Below are 19017 nucleotides of genomic sequence, written 5' to 3'. Positions count from 1 at the left end.
CACTTTGGACAGTGTAAAGGATACAAATCACATTGCTGGCCAATCACATGCTAACAGGAGCAAGCAGGTAAAAGTTACCTGAGTTGTATAAATACGGGCTCTTGACTGGAAATGTGTCAGTGGTGGATAGATAGTAATATTTTTTTGAAGGAAACAAAACATGAAAAAAAGAAACACATCAACAAAAACAAAAACAAACATACATAAAATGTTCTTTTGAACTTTCTACACATACATTTTTAAAGAAAAATGCATCATAGTTTCCCCAGCAATAATAAACAAATATATAAACATAGAAACAGTTATTTTAAATTGTAATAATATTTCACAATATTATTGTTTGATCAAATAAATGCAGACTTGCTGAGCATAAGAGACCACAAACTTTTGAATGGTAGTGTGTATTTTTTTACATGTCTATGTAATGCAGTGTAATTCAAATTTTATTTTATGATTTAAACAACTGGTAAATGAAACAAAATGATATGATGAATGATTAACATAAAATGAATCATGACAGGACTGTTTACAGAAGTCGATTTACACATCTGAAAGTGGCCCTGACTGGATTTAAATACCGGTATGTGATTCAAAATCTATTGCTGTTCACACTGTTCGGTCAAAATCAGATTGAGATCACATTCAATTGTACTGTGAATACTTTAGTTTACCATTATTAAGCAGTTTCAATTGATTATGTTTGTGTTTATTGTAACAGTAGATGTGTGTACATACTCTGTAACCTGCGCGTTGGGCTCTCTCCATGTAGGAGACGTCTCTGCATGTAGGGTGACGGGTTAGGCAGCGGCATAGAGGACACGTCATGTGTTTGGAGCTTATACCAATGAGGCTGATCATCCAATAGCGCTGTCTCCAGCTCTATCAGAATCTACACACACAAACACACAAGGTATGAAATACAGAGCCATTTATAATGACTTATGTTTTGAGTTTAAACTGCAAAATTGTGCAATATTTAAAGTATAAACTTTGCCAAGAAAGTTTAAATTGATTTTAAACTAAAACTTCTATTCATGTCTGATATTGCTTTCAGACATGAACTGCCACAACAGTTATCTAGCATTATACCGAGTAAACAGTGTGAAATCTTTTATTACTACGAATGTGGCATCATAGAGACATACAGTGGGATGGTGTTTCTCTCTCACCTCTCCCAGGAACTCGCTTTCTTCCTCTCGGACTCTAGCCTGGTCCCATAGCGTGATCTCCAGCATACGTTCCCTGAACTCTCGCCTGTGCACTGGCGAGTACATGAACGTCTGGTTCCACTTGGGTTCCAGAGATTTCTTCACTGTTTTCGTTCTCCTCTTGCTTTTATCGCTGAGAAGAACAGGTGAGTTCATATTTTACTGCTGCTAATATGACTTAAACTTGAGGGGTTTTAACATTTAGTTTCACAGACCCTCATAGAGACAGTCAATCCAAGGACCCTCTCATTGAAAATAATAATTATATATATATATATATATATATATATATATATATATATATATATATATATATATATATATATATGTATATATATATATATATATATATATATATATATATATATATATATGTATATATATATATATATATATATATATCACATTATTAGACTTTATTACACATTTTGATAATTTATTATTACACAAAATATTATTTATTCATTCATTCATTTATATTCAGAAATGAATTTTCATTTCAAATGTAATTTATAGTTTTTTTCAGTAGTTGTCAGTCTGTGTTTGTGGAATATTTCCCATTAATTTTCCCCATGTCTATATCCCTTCTATAAATTAAGGATTTTGAGAATTTTAATGCATTTTCACTAGGTTTTGAAGTCTTCGTAATAAAAATATAATGTCTTTTGAAAAACACTTTTTGTCCTGAAAATACTTAATGGGTTTACTATAAAAATGTATGTAATTGTGTCAATATATCAGTGATTTTGAAGGTTTCACTGTGAATAGACACAAATTTGTTAATAACAACTTCGGGGATTATCGAACCTCAATTTATTGTCCTGGCTTAGAGTAAAAAAAACCAAAAAAAAAAACCTTAATACATTGAATTTACACATTAATTGTTTTTATATTTTAGAAAATATTTTATAATTTTTTATTTAGACAATTATGAAAATTAAAATTAAATCTCTGTTTTTTTGTTTACTTCGAACATCCTATTCATTAAATAATCTTTAAAAAGTCTCTCAGTTTCCACAATATAATTAAGCACTACAACTGTTTTCAAGATTATTATTTATAATAAAATGCTTCTTGAGCAGCAAATCAATGTATTAAAATATACAAATAATCATGTGACACTGAAGACTGAAGTCGTGACTGCTGAAAATTCTGCTTTGTCATAAAATATATTTTAATTGAAAACAGTTCTTTAAAATTTCAATAATATTTCACAATATCACTGTTTTAAAGGTGCAGTGTGTAAACATTTTGAGTATCTATTAACAGAAATGCAATATGACATCCATAACTATGTGTTCAGTGGTGTATAAAGAACTTACTCAATAAACCGTAATGTTTTTATTACCTTAGAGTGAGACATTTATATCTACATAGGCGCGGGAATCCCCTTCTATGAAGGTCGCCATATTGTGACGTCATGTTTCTACTGTAGCCGACAGCGAACAAACAGAGTTACAGAGCGCGTTTCGTCACTACCTTGAAAGAGAAGCCGCAGAAAGCTAGAAGAAGCTAGCCATAAACACCGTGAGTAGTGACTTTTCCCTTGTCAGTGGTGTAAATATGTAGTTGGATTGTTTCATGTAACTTAATTCTTCTCCCTCGCTGTGTAATGGCTTTGCTATGTGGGGATAAATGTGCTGGTTACGTTCGTGAGACAGCTGATTAGTAGGCTACTCTTGTCATTGACCGTAAAACAGTTAGAGGAATCACCAACCCGTCGATCTTGGAAGCATTTTAAGTCGATCGAGTTTCCAAAATCAGAGAAAAAAGCCTATTGTGTGTAGTAAGTGGTGTCTAGGGGATGCGGAGGCGCGCGCGCTGTTACAATCATGTAATTTTTGCCGCACGCACCTTTGGGCTCATGCGGACGCGTCGAGTATAAACAAGGCTTAATGCTTTAACCAGCTCAGCCACAGTAACTGCTCATATTAGCCAGCTAAACTTTTACTACCCTGTTAGAAAAAATATATAGTTGCATAGTTTTATGTGGTTCTTGTCCCTCGCTATATTATGGGTTTGCTATGTGGGGAGAATGTGCTGGTTACGTTCGTGAGACAATCAGCTGATTACTATTATTATATTATGTATTAAGACCCTTGATCCTCACCTGACTATGGCTTTGTAATCTTTATCCATGATGTGGTTTATAATGGACTGTGGTACAGAAACTTGGTTTACTCTGGCTATTCTCTGCTGTCTCAGACGACGATGTTTGTCCCGTTTTAGCCACCGTAGCTTCTTCGAAAGGGAGGGGTGAGCAGTGGGCTGAGCCCTTAGTGCAAACTCGCAAACGAACCGCTACATGTCGCCAAAAGCTACACACTGCACCTTTAAAGTATTTTTGATCAAATAAATGCAGCCATGGTGAGCATTACAGAATTCTTTCAAAAACATTTAAAAAACGCACCACCTGACAACAAACTTTTGACCAGCAGTGTAAGTATTGTTTACAAAGGTTATCATTTGAGATTATAATTAAAAATCCAAATTCAAAGTTCTTTTGAAGGACAAAAGCTGAATATATCTGAACTCTGAAGTGCAGGTACCTTCTGTCAGGGAGGAAGTAGATTTTGACGTAGGGATTCCTAGGTCGCCCGTCTTCTCGTGAAGGGAGGTCTTTGGCGCCCAGGAGAGTGACAATGAGTTGATGTCCCACTTTATCGTACCATAGCTTGACCTGCAGGAAGACACAGACTTTCTTAGGTGGTATGTAACGAAAGCCTACCCCAGAGGTTCCAGGGAAGCCCTGCAGAAGCATCACATGCTTGGCAGAACTTTCCCAGAGCAGGTACAGCACCAGCACACAGCAACTAAATCAAGTTAACTACCTCTCAAGATCAACTTTGATGATCAACTAAATTCACCACAAAAAAAACAAATATGAAATTCAAACTAGTTCTAAACACTGAATCACATATTTTGATACCACGTTTCTGGGGGCTGACTTTTTAATGCACTCAATATTCCAGGTTGAATACAGCTTCATTATCACAGAATCTTTTTTTGACTTGCATCTCAGTTTGTAAAAACTTTTGTTTACAATAAATACACTGTATTGCACTTACTATGGGGAAAGACACTGTCTTAAATATAAATTAAAAGCGATTAAAACCTTTTCCCTTTTGAGGGAATCTGGGGTGAGTTGAATGAAGACACTTTATAGAACTACTCCAGCATGACAGCGTCTGAAGCATGTGTGAAATTAGTCCAATCCTGATTGGAATTGCGCCGTGACGTAGCGTGTGATGGTGCACCACAGAAGCTACAAAGGTAAGCTGGCACACAATAGTATCAGTTTCTGTTCTTCAGCAAGTGATCTGTGTGTGTGAGACTGTCATGTTCTATTTGGTGTAGTTTATTCTGACAAAAGAAAGAAATTATGGCGAGTAAGAAAGCTACAAAAAATGGACTAAAGTTTTGTGCTCTCTGCCTGGGAGCAGAGCATGCATGGGCAGCTCTCAAGGGGGGCTGCCTGTACTCACTGTGAGCAGGTGAGGTTCGTGACCTGCGTCTGCCGAGGCAGTGCGGCATCTTAAAATCATGGTATTAGCAAATTGAGCTTGCAGAAGAGGTGGAGTGAGCTTCAGCCCTTTCTTTTCCATCATCTGCAGGTTCCAGCCCTCGCATTTGGGATACGGAAGCCTGCTCTGCGGCTTCTTCCACCCCGAGCAAGTGCTCGATGCTTGAGTTCTTCATTTCTGAGGAATTGGAAGATCTCAGCATTGAGGCGGGGGAGATTGAGGATTACCAACCTCTTCCCCCACTTATGTAGAACTGGTTGAGGTTGTGACTTGTGCATGGTAGCTTGCTTTTCCATTTAGTTTCTACAGAACTCAGTTTGGCTAGCAGATAAACGCTTTCTGTTGAGCCAAGCACAACCTCAGCGCCGGGGCTTACCGTTCTTTCACAATCTCCATGTCGAGTTATTGAGATGAAAGAAGTCGTTCTCTTCCTGCTTATCGAGCCCATCAGCAAATGTGCATTTCAACATAATGGGCTCCATGGCAGCATCGGTGGCAACTGAGAGGCATTTGTAGTTTACACCTGTTGTGCATCAAGGAGAGTGACAGAACATTCCTCCTTGATGCCCCGTATCGAGTATATCATGATGACAGTAATCAGGATAAATCTAGGCCAAGTCATCACTGGGCTCATGGCAGCTGCGTCCAATGTAATATCTTTTGGCCTGCTGTAAATGAGACCCCTGCAGTGGTGGCTCAGGACCAAGGGGTTTTCCCAGAGATGGTGGAGTTAACCATCTGAGGATAGGTCCTGCTGGATTTTTTCCTTATAACGGTGGAAACAACTCAAAATACTCTGTCATTTTTGAGGATACAGATAAGTGAAAGACATAATTTGAAACTATAAAGTTTCTATAAAGTATATCTACTTTTATTTGTGTACATTGTCAATAACAACAAAACTTTGTGCTTTTGTAAAACAAAGAAAACATACAGGGTACACTTTCTGCTGTCTCAGTCTCTGGGAAATTCTTTCTGAAACATTTCATAAACATGAGCCGGAACTCACTGAATACTTGCCACACAGACATAAGAGATGCTTTTCGACAGACAACCCACTGTCCGCTGTGGTTATCCCTCAGGCAACGCAGCTCCACTTGGGCTGGATGCCATGGTACAGGCGTGGCCGAGCCGAGTGCTTTGGGTCTCCCAAGAAGGGGTCCCCAGTGCCTTAACCTCTGTTGATCAGGACACACTCTATGAGGAGTCTTACATCCTCGAAAGCTCTATTATCGGGGGTTTCCTTCTAAGAAGTCTGTGAACACATTTATGAGATTCTACAGTCTGCGTCCCTTTACCACACCTCCTGAATGGTTGAGAGCGGCTTGCTTCAGGCTCTCAGAAGCTGAGGCTGTTTTGTACTGGCTTACCTTTGTAGCTTCCGTGGTGCGTCATGACGCGTATATATATTTTACTTATATATTATTATAGTATAAATAGTATAATAAAATAAAAATGAAACTGCTGATTTGAATGAACAGCCATGTTAAAGTGTAACAATATGCATGGTAACATGAGACTAGTGTGATAAACTGTCTTATAACATTTCACACACAAGGTTAGTAACAAACTCTAATGACAAGACCAGACATAGGTAAACCCAGTTTTACACAATGGTCTACATTCATGATGACAATTTACATTACAAAAAAAATATTTTAGAAATGGTTTAAAAATATAAATTCACTCATGTTTCACACTTGCCCAATACAGCTAATTCATGAAAGAATATCGGAAGGTCACCTTTAATGTAAATGTGTTTTTACTTTTCTTTTACAAACTGAGGGATGAGTTTTTGGAAGAATCTGCAGTATGCCACATCAATAGATATTAAACTGCATTTAACCCAAAATATTAGAGGGGAGCTATTTTTTCTATGATTTCTGACATCTTGCATGTTAGACTACATGTTAGAGGATTTGAACAGTTGTTTGTGTGCTAGTCTGGGTTGTGGAATATTCCATCCCTCATTGGCTGGCCAGGGGATGAGGGCGTGTCTACCCAATTAAGTCTAATTCAATCAGATGACTCAAATGTAGTCACAATTTGTCAAATTTATTCTAAAACTGACAGACACTTTCAAAGCCCAGCAATCCAAATCAAATAAAATACCACACAAGAGACTAAGCAAAGGAAATGTTAACATAAAACAATTTTTTTTTAAACTTTTTCAATTATCTAATTTCAACCCAAACTAGAATTTAAATGAAGCAGCTTTGAAAGTCTCAGTTGCATCTATCTGAGAATGAAATAAACTAAATATTAATTCTCATACATGCACACTAAAATTATCCTAAAAATCAAGAAGGGCAAAAACTGGAAGGTTTTGAAACATGGCGGACAAAAATATGAATAAAGCATTAAATAATCAGATTCATCTCGCCAAAAATTATTAATTTATCTTGAAATAAAGCAAGCAGTTAAATAAATCTAAACCTAAATGTCCTTAATTGAATAAACAATTAAATCAAAAGTTACTTGTATTCATTCATTTAGAAATGATTAAATCAGTGTTAATCAGTATAATGAGTTAAAAGATGCTTATTTATTTATTTATTTATTTATTTATTTATTTATTTATTTATTTATTAAAGACAGTGTAGGCAATTTGTTCCAGAATTATTATTTTTTTGTTATGCTGGTTGGAAGTCTCCACAGTGTGATAGCAATCACTGTTAAGTGCTCTAAATGTATTTATATATATCGTCTGTAGATGGCCTAGGACAACAAAATGTTCTTCCAATCATTGCATTCGGTCCATTTATGCATTTCAGTGGCAACACTATCAACGGCAAAATTAATCTGCTGCAGTCAGGTGGTGAGACGTGATTTATTTTTACGCCGTTTCTCGTCTCGTGATGGTTTGAAAACTCTGCAGTGTGCATTCATGTGTTTTGAAGGAGGCGTGGCTTTGGAGAGCACTCTGAAGGGAGGGTGAGATCTCATGCTTTTAAAGCTAACTGTTATGAATTCTGTCCGTGTTTCCCCGTTCTTTGTGTTTTTGGTTTAGTCCTGTTTTCTGTTTCCCGCTCCTCGTTTCTTGTTTAGTAGTTCCCCATTATCACTATTAATTTTCCCGGGTGTCCCCGATTAACCACGCCCCCTTGTTATCTTGTTCAGCTCATTTGCCCTTGTATTTAAGCCCTGTGTTTCAGTCCAGTCTTTGTGAGTTCTTGAATGTACGTGAATGTGTGATTTTGTAGCATTGATGTTGGTTGATATGTTCCTGATCCCTGTCTAAGTCCTCGTCAAGTTTAGAGTTTGTTTAATAAAGTGTGTGCTGCAAGTGGATCCTGCTTCTTCCTTGCTTCAACCACCATCATTTCACTAACTTGCTATTGCTACCCAGTCCAAAAATTGCCTACCTTACCTTTAAATCAAATAATGAAATGCTCCAATTTGTTTGTAATATTTCGTATATACAATTGTACAATTTATTCTGTAATGTAATTACCTTTTTGTTTTATGCATAGAAAAATAGTATTTTGTCACGTTTAATTTACTTCCTGAATGACAAATCAAACATTTATTTATACAATTTTGAGTACTTTTGTCCTCTATGAAAACCTTCTCAAGCATTAATAGTAGCTTAATTATCTCACTTCCAAGCATTTGCCCTTTTTGAGATCACTAGAGCTAAAAGAAACACTATAATGCATCTTTAGAGAACTTACTATTCTAAAACATACTCCATTACTAATGCATGCAGCAAAGCAACAGAAAGTGCTCAATACAGACTAGGGCAATTCAGGTAGCTTCCATTTCAAAAAAGAGCAGGGGGAGGCTTCAGTCCAAACAAATTGTACCATTTGATTCTTACACAGATGTATCGATGTCTGTGTTTTTATTAGTTGACTGCATCAGGAATAAGGTTGGGTACTGTTTGAATTTTAGCGATTCCGATTCCAATTCACATTCCCATTCCGCTTATTGATTACGATTCTTATTGGTTGCCAGGTTTGATTCCAATATGGTAAAAAAAAAAACAAAAAACTTTTAGATATTAAACATATTTATTCTGTGTCTGTGTCTTTGCAAAACATTCTGAATACCATGAATGGTAACAATATATTTTAGGGTTCAGTTCTCACTTTGAACTAGTTGCCTATTAGCTTGCATTTTACTAGGATATTGGCTGTTTATTAGTACTTATAAAGCACATATTAATGCCTTATTCTCCATGACAAAAGTTATTCAGTCAAGATCAGTAAGTGATTTTCTTTTTCTTTCATTCTTTGAATGACAGACAGCAGCATGTTTATTAGGCAGCTGTCACTTTACGACTTAATGCACAGATCCAATATACTTGTACACGCATTTTCTTTCTCAACTGTTTACGTTCACTTAAGACATAACTGATTGTGTTTAAGATTATATTTTGACAACATTTTGTGTGTATTTGTCCATTCAAGTGCAAGAAGACGTGAAAGAGAACTCAACTTAGTATTTATTCACTATATGAGAGGTTAAATTTTGTACGCGCGCTCTGGATGTGTCCAGCACGCAAGTGCCGAAATGAGTTTTAATTTGCATCTTCTTGCTCTTGAATGGTTTCGAACCACAGGAATCGATAAGTGGAATCACATTTATTTTATTATCTTTTTTTACAAGTATTCTTGATCTAAAGTATCCGATTCCAGAAATGGAACTTATTTTTGATCCAACCCTAATCGGGAAACAATAGTCTGAAAATCTAACATTGCAATATCTAAATTTTTGAAAACTACAGCAACAACTATTGGAGTTAATGCAGTTAAATGAGAAATCATTAGCAAGTGATATTAAAGAATTAGTTAACTTAAAAATGAATATTCATCATTTACTCTCCCTCATATTGTTCCAAACATGTATTATTTTTTTCTCTGTGAAACACAAACCAATGTTTGTTTTTTAAAATACTTGGCACATTAAGATGCCACTACAGTTTTTTTTGTCAATTATGTCTTGTGTGCATAACATGCCAGGTTTAAACTACTTATTTTTTGTTACACAGTAGAAAGCATGTCATATGGGTTTGCCTAAACGGTAGTCATTTGGTACAATTTGTTTATTTATCTATGAAGTTTAGAAACATGTTCTACATTGGAAAATGCAATATTATCTTGAAAGTGTGGCAATAAACAGTGTATCTCTTCATTATAACACAGAACATAATATTTGATAGTACTGATACAACCTGATAGTACTAGTGTCTTTGGCATTGATTTTTTTTAACTAAAAATTTAAACTAACAGCATGCATTTCATTCAAATAATTTCTTTAAAATATAATACAAATATAAAGTTCCATGTTACATGACAAAGAATTAAAAATGTTTGTCTAAAAAAATCAGTTTAAAATTTAAAGAGACTTAATTTAGTAACCTACGCTAATTACAAAATCATGCCACATTTAAAAAGGTTAAAACAAATGTCTCTTTAAACTATTAAATCAGGTATGTAATTCATGCAGAAAATTTCAAGCCTCAGCAAGATGGCCTTTCAATTAACTAAGCAAAAAACAGACTGTAATAATGAAACCGCTCTTATGAATTGTGGTTATAAATTGCAAGGGCAATGACATATTTGGGGGGGGGGGGGGGGGGATAAAAACTGAACAAAAGAGCAGGGGGAGAAACTTGGAATGCTGCCATTTTCCTGCAGTGCATTTTCCAAATAGCGCACAGAGAGAGTAAGGAGGGATTGAGAAAGACTGCCATAAATGAAAGAAAAGATTAAAAAAAAGACTGAGCAGAGAAAGAGAGAGAGAAGTCTGACGATGTTACCTGGACCCTAGGGACAAAAGGCGTGGTTCTCCTACTAAGGCATGGACTCTGGATGAGCAAAATTAACAAAGAAAACAAAAGCAATACAACTAAACCAAAATTGCACAGAGGCAAACAAATTAAAACAACCCATCTGAGAAGAAATTTTCCTAACAGAGTGACGTAAAACAGCTCTTATTCATCAAACTGCTTCATACTCAAACATTACGAGAATCGTAAAGCTGAATTAACCTTAGGCTTTTGTGGTCTGAAATAGTGTCAAAAGATGATTCTTATAACGCAATGTAAGTATGCTTATAAAACCACAGTGACACATGTTGGTAGGTACAGTGTAGAATACCTTTCAACTTTAAATGCCTTATAATGTTTCTCAATAATGTATAGTCAGCAACAACATGCATGATCAGTATATGTGTGTTTTCAGGTTTTAGGATAAATCTCCCTCATTCCAAACAAAAAGAAAAAAAATGACAACATCGCAACCCATTGCAAGATAAAAGAACAGATACAATTCAGCGCAAAAACAGAAAAAACACTTTTACTATTATTGTTAATCAGTATTGCCTTTTTAAACACATTTCTCTCATGATTTCTCCACATTTAATATAATTTCTCTATTAAACAATTAACAGAAACAATAATTGCTAATTGTTTCCCATGCCTGAAGCAATTTACTGTACTGTATGAAAGCACTAACACCTGGATGAAACTTACCTCACAGACGTCTCAGGCGTAGTTAGGACCACTGATAGTGCAAACTGTGTAAATTATTTATATGCTTCCCCTAAGTTTCAAACTGTCGTTAAGACCGAGGTTGATCGTTAAAGCAGACAGAGAAATGTACAGTAGCTACCCCTTCAAGGAATTGACTTTACCTAACATCCTGATCCACCTGTGCTGTGTCAGAGCTGACCTGCAGAGTCTACGTCAATCAGGTAACAAGCTTGAAAACTGAGAATACGTTTTGCATTACGGGATACCTTCCAGAATCCAGGCTGTCTGTGACGGACACTGTCTTGGACTGACACAACTAGTCTAGTATAAAGTGCATATATATATATATATATATATATATATATATATATATATATATATATATCATCATACATCTCGCTAACTTTTTTAAATGCAATAAACTATTTTGGTTTCACTTTATTTTGATGGTCCCTTTAACACATTCTGTTGACTATAAGTAAAGTTGCACCTACATGTCTGCTAACTCTCATTTGGGTGTTAGTAGAGTATTAGTAGACTGGTAGGGTTAGGGTTAGAATAAGTTGACGTACTTGCAAAGTTACTTATAGTCAGTAGAAATTCTGTTGGAGGACCAACACAATAAATAGTTAGCAGATATTAAGCAGACAATCTACTAATACTCTAATGAGAGTTAGTTGACATGTAGTTGCAAAGTTACTTATAGTCAACAGAATGTTCAAAAGGGACCATCAAAATAAAGTGTTACCACAATTTTAATTTAAAAAATTGTTTTATATATCCTATGTTTTGCTCATTTAACTTTATAGCATAGAACACAGATTTAGCTTAAAATTATTTAAATTTAGCATTTAGTAGCATTTAGCATTCCACAAACCTTAAAGGGCCCCTATTATGCTATTTTAAAGTTTCCTATTGTTGTTGTGGAGTCTCTTACAACATGTTTGCACACATCAAAGGTAAAAAAACTGTTTAATTTCCTCATAATATACATTTGCACATCGTCACATTTTCATGATTCTCAAACGACTCGTCAAATGAATCAATCCCTCTAAATCCCTCCTTTCCGCGAGCTACTCTGTTCTGATTGGCCAGACAGCTCAGTCTGTTGTGATTGGCCTACAGTGTACAGTGCGTCGATAACAAAAACGCCCATTGCCATAACATATCAGCTCTGCTTGTCGCCCTGAGGGTTCCTACACTGTAAACTAAACACAGTAACGAACAATGACGTTGATTTGACCATATCAATGCGAGCGCTAGTCCGATGATGAAACGCTGTTATTCAACCCGAACCTCCATCGCAAGGACGACTTGAGCAGGACGTTTCACAGTGATACACTACTCAGTTTGAGGTACATTATAAGATATTGCAACTGTAATTCCTCACCAACAAGTGTATGTTTTTTACATGCACTTGTTTTTTAGCGATTATCTTTCTAATATACTGCGGTGAATACGTGGAAACTGTATCAATAACAGTGCATGTATGCAATGTACATTACCCGAGCTCTAGAGTGAATGATCTGATGTAACATAAACGTTGGTAAAACAAATATTTCCTCAAAGTAGTGAGAACGACAGATAATCTGCATTAATAGACAGTTTTAGGTAATACTGGCCCACAGCTGATCAGCAGAAGCATTTCAGTAAGACAGTAATAATGTGAGTTAGTCAGTTAGCAGGAGACCTACGCAATATAAAACTCAAAACTACGTTTTTTGAACACCATCTTTCAAGAGCAAGCAGTTTGCGAATCCTGCATTGAACTCTGAGATTGGAGAAGCAGTCGTCAGTAGAATAAAGGGAACACAGCAAAAGTTTAGGATTATACTGCTGTGATATTGTGGTAAAGATGAATTTTAACCACTGATTCTTCACATGCTGATCCTTGGGGAGTGAAAAATAACTGTCTTTACCTTCACATTATAGAGCACAGCGTCTTCTCAACATGATGCTATCCAGTACAGGAATCAGCTGCCAGTTTGAGGTTCAAGTTTCCCTGGTGTCTGCGCGTGCAATACGTGGGCGGGCAATATACTAATGTTTCGTCTTGACGTCACAACGAAATGGCTTATGACTCATTTGAAGAAGGATTAATTTAATTGACTAGAGACGACTCTTAGTTTTGAAAGACAATAATTTTATATACAGTGCACTTTCAGATTTAAAACTTTGCAGGATGTTTTCATTCACTTAGAGCTATGTTACACACTACATGAAAGGTCATTTTCAAAATCCATAATAGGGGCCCTTTAAAGGGTAACTATGCAGTTTATTTTTAGCTTAACTCAACAGCTTCGGAGTCATTGGAATGGTTATATTACTTTTTTCGGGTTGAAAGGGGGTTTTCTTGCTCCCCCCCCGGTGCCTGTGAGCGGAAAAAACACCCTTGCAACTTTGGTCCGGCGGACCGCCGGCCTCAGCTTCAGGAAGTATCGCGTGATATCAGTTCTCGCGATGTAACGAATTGCTTTACGGCACTGCACACATACCAATAAGCACATACATATGAAGCACCCTCTATGGAAGACACTACACTAGCGCGCATTTCAGACGTGATGGCAGACTCGACGAAGGAAAAAACGAAGAAAGCACGGTCAGAAGAGTCTAGGAAAAGGAAACGAGAATCTGACCGTGTGAGGAACCGGACAAGAGTCCCACTCAGACAGGCTTTCACTGTTAAAGTTGATTCGTGCGATTATCATGAGAAAATTTGTCAATATCTCACATAACAATATCTCACATCTCACATTATCAGTACATAAATAAGCCTACACGTTGTAAATGGTGCAAACGAGCGCAATTTCCAAACTATTATGATAAAGTGCAATAATCATGTCTAACGACTTCAAACGGACAATGTTATGAAATAATGAGACGTACATGTAACTTTATTGATGTTATCTGGTATTTTGTAATGTTTACATTACACTCAATAAACACAACTGAGATCATACAGTATGCCTAGGCTATAGGCTATTTACTTGTAATTTAGCCACAATCATGTAAAAACGTTATAAGCCATCAAACGCGGTAGGCTACTTTATAATTATAAAGTAATAAAGTGCAGAGCCTCTCTGCGTGAGTGGTATTTACGACAGTAACGTTAAATACAAGTACTCCACATCGACTCTAGGGGTCGCTGTTTGACAAATACAGAATTCCGGCAAAGTGTGCCTTTAAAGGGACAATGTGTAGGAATTTCTCCCATTTAGTGGTGAAATTGTATTTTGCATTCAAACGAATAGTGCTCTACAGAGCCTCGCCTTTTCAAATGCGTGTTGCAGCTACGGTAGCCGTTATGCACCAAAAAGCTATGACAGGATGTCGAGTTTTCCCTCGGGTGAACAGGTTTGTTATTTCAAACAAACTGCAACTTGACACAACAAACAAACGGATGTTTGATAGAATTGAAAGTTTCCAAAGGCAGAGGAGCGACCAAAAAAAGCTTGTAATTTAGAAAGCAGGCAGGTTCAGCGTCTCTTTTGAAAGCTTTCTCCTGCATCAACTCTTTCCACCTGGAAAAAGCTATCCTGACATTAAACCTTGTTTTTTGCAATCTCCGGTCCTGTGGCTCCACATAAGTATGGTCCTCCATTATAAATAACCATGCAGAGCAGCCTTTTAAACTTGCCGAGGCAGTGACAAGCGTCTCTCAAATCTTCTTGTCCTTTCAGTCAAGTGACGCTGGCTCTGAACGAAAATGCGTTGTGGAAACGTGTTGGCCTGGTACTCTCTGCTATTATAGTTTTTCAAGATGGCGGAACGACATGGAAGCCTCCGTGGACCTACCCATCCCATTTACATAAAGATAATAAATTCTTTGTTTATGAGGATAAGTCAGATCATTGGAAGAGGTATTTGTACACCATTGAGGACATATTTATGAATAAAAATATTGATTTTAGATAATAAAATACTTTAAAAAATACACATTGTCCCTTTAAATACAAGTATCAAAATTAAGTAAAATTTTAATACACTGGCACAACCTAATTAGGATCTATTTTTAAAATAAAAAGCTAGTAATTAAGTTATATATTGTGCTCAAAATGTTATAAAATTACAATATTGTCACCACTTACTGAGTCCTGGCTGTTCAGTGACTCATAACGTCCATTTCTAAATAAGCAATCTCTTGGGAATCCTCAAACATTTAGCAAATTATGGTATTAAAAAAAAATAGATTTTATGCTTGTAAATTAGAAAGAGGGAGAGTTTATCTCCTATTTATGGGGAACTAGATGTTAATGTATTTATGTAATGTTAAAATTACAAAGAACAGCATTTTTTTAAATTGTATTATAATTATTGGGCATGCAGTTCCCTTTCAAGGAAACTCGAGCTGCATCAACTCTGTGGGATGTGCGTCCTGAGCACGTATGGAATCAGTCCAATGGAGAGATGGAATGTCATTCGGCGGGTGACATCATCGACCAGGAAACTATAAAGCACCCCAAAAACAGAAGCGCGACAGCTTCTGTGACTCAGCAAGCGCTTTATGTGAATCATTGTCTCAAGTGGTTTTGTCTGCCCTTAGGCCCCATCCACACTACTGCGTTTTCGTTTAAAAACGGAGACCTTTTGCTACGTTTGCACCTCCCGTCCACACTAAAACGGGAAAAACGAAGACCCAAAACGGAGAAGTTTAGAAACGCTGGAGCTCCGTTTTTCGTTTTGAATCTCCGGAGGGCGTTTTAGTGTAGACGGGACAAAACGGAGGAGTTTAGAAACGATGACGTAGAAGGTCACGCTCGGCTCTATGATTGGGTGTCATCACCCATGACGTGTCCTTCCCTGATTCGTCAGCCACCCATCACATGTCCCGTCACCGGAAGAAAACAAACAAAAACATCCTGGACTACGTAGCTGATGTTAGTGAGTGCAACATGGATAACGAATTACAAGCGTTACTGACTTTGATGTCTTTGTTAGCAGCTGTTGTGCAAGCAAATTCTGCATTTTACAATGCTATAACTGCCTACATGCGCCGGAGGCAAACTATTATTCGAGCAATCTATGACAATTCCCGTGTGCAGCGGCGGTATCAACCGTACATGGAGCGTCGGTTTTGGGTTAAGCCGGGAAGAACCAGCGCATGGTGGGATAATTTTAAAAATCAAGTTGTGGTCCCTGAGGAATGGTGCGAAAACTTTCGAATGTCCAGAGCGGCACTTATCAACCTCAGCGAAAGACTACGTCCGCACGTGGAAGGAGCAACAACAAAAATTTATTCCATTGTAACTTTAAGTAAAAGTTCCACCTCGTCGTCGGTCCATGAAAAGAAATCTCTGGTCTTCGACATTTTCTAATCTTTGCAGAGGTAGCTAACGTTACTTGCTTCCTCATCAAATCTGAGGAATAGTCCATCCGTTTCCTGTTTACACCGGCACGCGCATGCACAGTGTTGGAGAATGGTCACGTGATCCGAGTTTTCAGTCGTTTTAATGTGGACGGAGATCAATTCTAATACGCAGCTAAAACGCTGGTGTGGACGGAGATCGTTTTCGTTTTAATTCTCCGTTTTTAAACGAAAACGCAGTAGTGTGGACGGGGCCTTAGTTGTCACTAGGCAAGAGTATTTCAATATTTCAAAAAAAAAAATTTTATGTATATATTGAGAGCCATGGCGAGCGAACAGCAATATAGAAAGTGTGTTCCTCCCTGCCCGCGCTATCTAACGGGCGGGGATACACACAATCTATGTGTTGTTTGGGAGTTCAGCATGCCCAGTCAGCTCTCGAGGGAGCTGACTGTGAGCATTGCGAGCGTTTTCCCCTTAGAACGCTCCGCTGCCGCTGAGCACTCTTTGAGGAGAGTGGTTTGGTTCGCCATCCCCACGGATCGGGTCCCGCTTCTGTCGAGGCAAAGCGGCGGTGTCATTCGTGGGGATCGCAGATGAATCTAACATCACTTTGATTCTCTCAGCCGTAAAACAGGTGAAGCTAGGCCAGTTGCTCACTGTAAAGCAGTTCCAGAGACTGCTGGGTCTGATGACAGCAGCATCCAACGTTATACCTTGTGGCCTGCTGTACATGAGACCGTTACAGTGGTGGCTCAGGACCAAGGGGTTCTCCCCGAGGGGAAACCCACTCCGCACGATCAAAGTCACGTGGCGTTGCCTCCGTGCTCTGGTCAAGTGGAGGGAATCTTGGTTTCTGTCCCAAGGACCTGTGTTGGGAGCTCTTTGTCGTTGTGTAACGCTAACGACGATCATGAGTGGTCGTCCAGCCCAAGGTCTGTGGCAGGACAATCATCTCTCGTGGCACATAAATTGCCTAGAAATGTTGGCATTGTTTCAGGCTCTGAAGCACTTCCTCACAGACCTGAGAGGCCGTCATGATCTTGTCCGGTCAGACAACACATCGGTGGTCTCTTACATAAACCATCAGGGGGTATGCGTTCGCGCCCGTTATACAAGCTGGCTCGCCAGATCCTTCTATGGTCCCAGGGGAAGCTTCTTTCATTAAGGGCGATATTTATCCCGGGGTAACTAAATCAGGGGGCAGACATCCTGTCGAGGCAGTGGCCGAGGCCCGGGGAATTGAGACTCCACCCCGAGGTGGTGGAGCTCCTTTGGAAACATTTCGGTCGTGTCGAGGTAGACCTGTTTGCTTCCAGGGAGACATCACACTGTCCACTGTGGTTCTCTCTAAATTCATCCAGCCCCTCTGGGGTTGGACGATATGGTACAGGCGTGGCCGAGGTCGCGTCTGTACGCTTTTACCCCGATTGCTCTGCTCCCAGGAGTTCTGGAGAGAGTTCGCCGGGACGGGGTCAGTCTACTGCTGGTAGCCCCGTTCTGGCCGGCCCGAGTATGGTTCGCGGACCTAGTGTCTCTCCTCGATGGCTCTTCTCTGGAGATTCCGATCAGGAGGGACCTTCTCTCTCAGGCGAGGTGGGTCAGACCAGGAGAAACTTAATTTACTCTGCCCGGTTAGGGCTTTAGATGCTTATGTCCACAGAGCTGCCCTGTGGAGGAAGTCTGAACAGTTGTTCATTTGCTTTGGGCCACCCAGGAAGGGGTGTCCTGCAACTAAACAGAGGATGAGCAAGTGGGTGGTTGAGGCCATTTCACTTGTTTACGATTCGGCTGGTCAGCCTTCACCCTTGGCTGTACGAGCAGGAGTATGACTGCTTCCAAAGCTTTATTGTCAGGAGTTTCTCTCCACGATGTCTGTGATGCGGCAGGCTGGTCCTCACCGCACATTTTTGTTAGGTTCTATGATCTTGACCTCAGCTCCACTACAGGGGCGCAGGTGCTCTCGTCCTCTGTGCGCTCTGATTTCACATGACGGGCACTTGCTCCTATGGCGACGTGGGTATTAGCGTTCCCACAGCGTTGATGCAGCTAGAGTTCCCTTGAAAGGGAACGTCTCGGTAACGTATGTAACCCTAGTTCCCTGAAGAGGGAACGAGATGCTGCGTCGTTCTGCCATACTCCCGGCATGCCTGTTAGCACTTGCTTTGGCCTACCAGAAGCTGTCGCGCTTGTGTTTTTGGGGTGCTTTATAGTTTCCTGGTCGATGACGTCACCCGCCAATGACGTTCCATCTCTCCATTGGACTGATTCCACACTTGCTCAGGACGCACACATGCAGGGGCGTTCCCACAGCGTTGACGCAGCGTCTCGTTCCCTCTTGAGGGAACTAGTGTTACATACGTAACGGAGACATTTTTATGACCTCATATCAGCAGAAATCGAATGAAATATCTGTATTTTTAAAAATGACACTGCAGGACTATTCAAATCAACCAGTGAAATAAAAAATCTGATAATAGTGGTGATTTTTTTTTATTTGTA

General features: G+C 38.7%; 1 protein-coding gene across 50 annotated transcripts in view; it reads right to left on the bottom strand.

Annotated features, from left to right (window-relative positions):
• Window positions 1-19017, bottom strand: part of rims2b (regulating synaptic membrane exocytosis 2b) — a 240779-nt gene that overhangs the window by 74769 nt on the left and 146993 nt on the right. For 31 of the 50 annotated variants that reach the window (XM_077196592.1, XM_077196603.1, XM_077196620.1 and 28 more), the window contains 5 exons: window positions 10497-10544; window positions 3758-3888; window positions 1170-1341; window positions 736-889; window positions 79-105 (listed from right to left, as the gene is read on the bottom strand). In XM_077196592.1, coding sequence (XP_077052707.1) covers window positions 79-105; window positions 736-889; window positions 1170-1341; window positions 3758-3888; window positions 10497-10544 — 532 coding nt within the window. The remainder of the gene's footprint in view (window positions 1-78; window positions 106-735; window positions 890-1169; window positions 1342-3757; window positions 3889-10496; window positions 10545-19017) is intronic. The other 19 variants (XM_077196598.1, XM_077196589.1, XM_077196623.1 and 16 more) reach the window with 3 other exon arrangements.

Source organism: Siphateles boraxobius, unplaced genomic scaffold (genome assembly GCF_051911475.1).
Source record: "Siphateles boraxobius isolate OS27281-9 unplaced genomic scaffold, OSU_SipBor_1 35, whole genome shotgun sequence".
NCBI classification, from domain to species: domain Eukaryota; kingdom Metazoa; phylum Chordata; class Actinopteri; order Cypriniformes; family Leuciscidae; genus Siphateles; species Siphateles boraxobius.
This window is presented reverse-complemented; position numbering and strand designations above follow the sequence as displayed.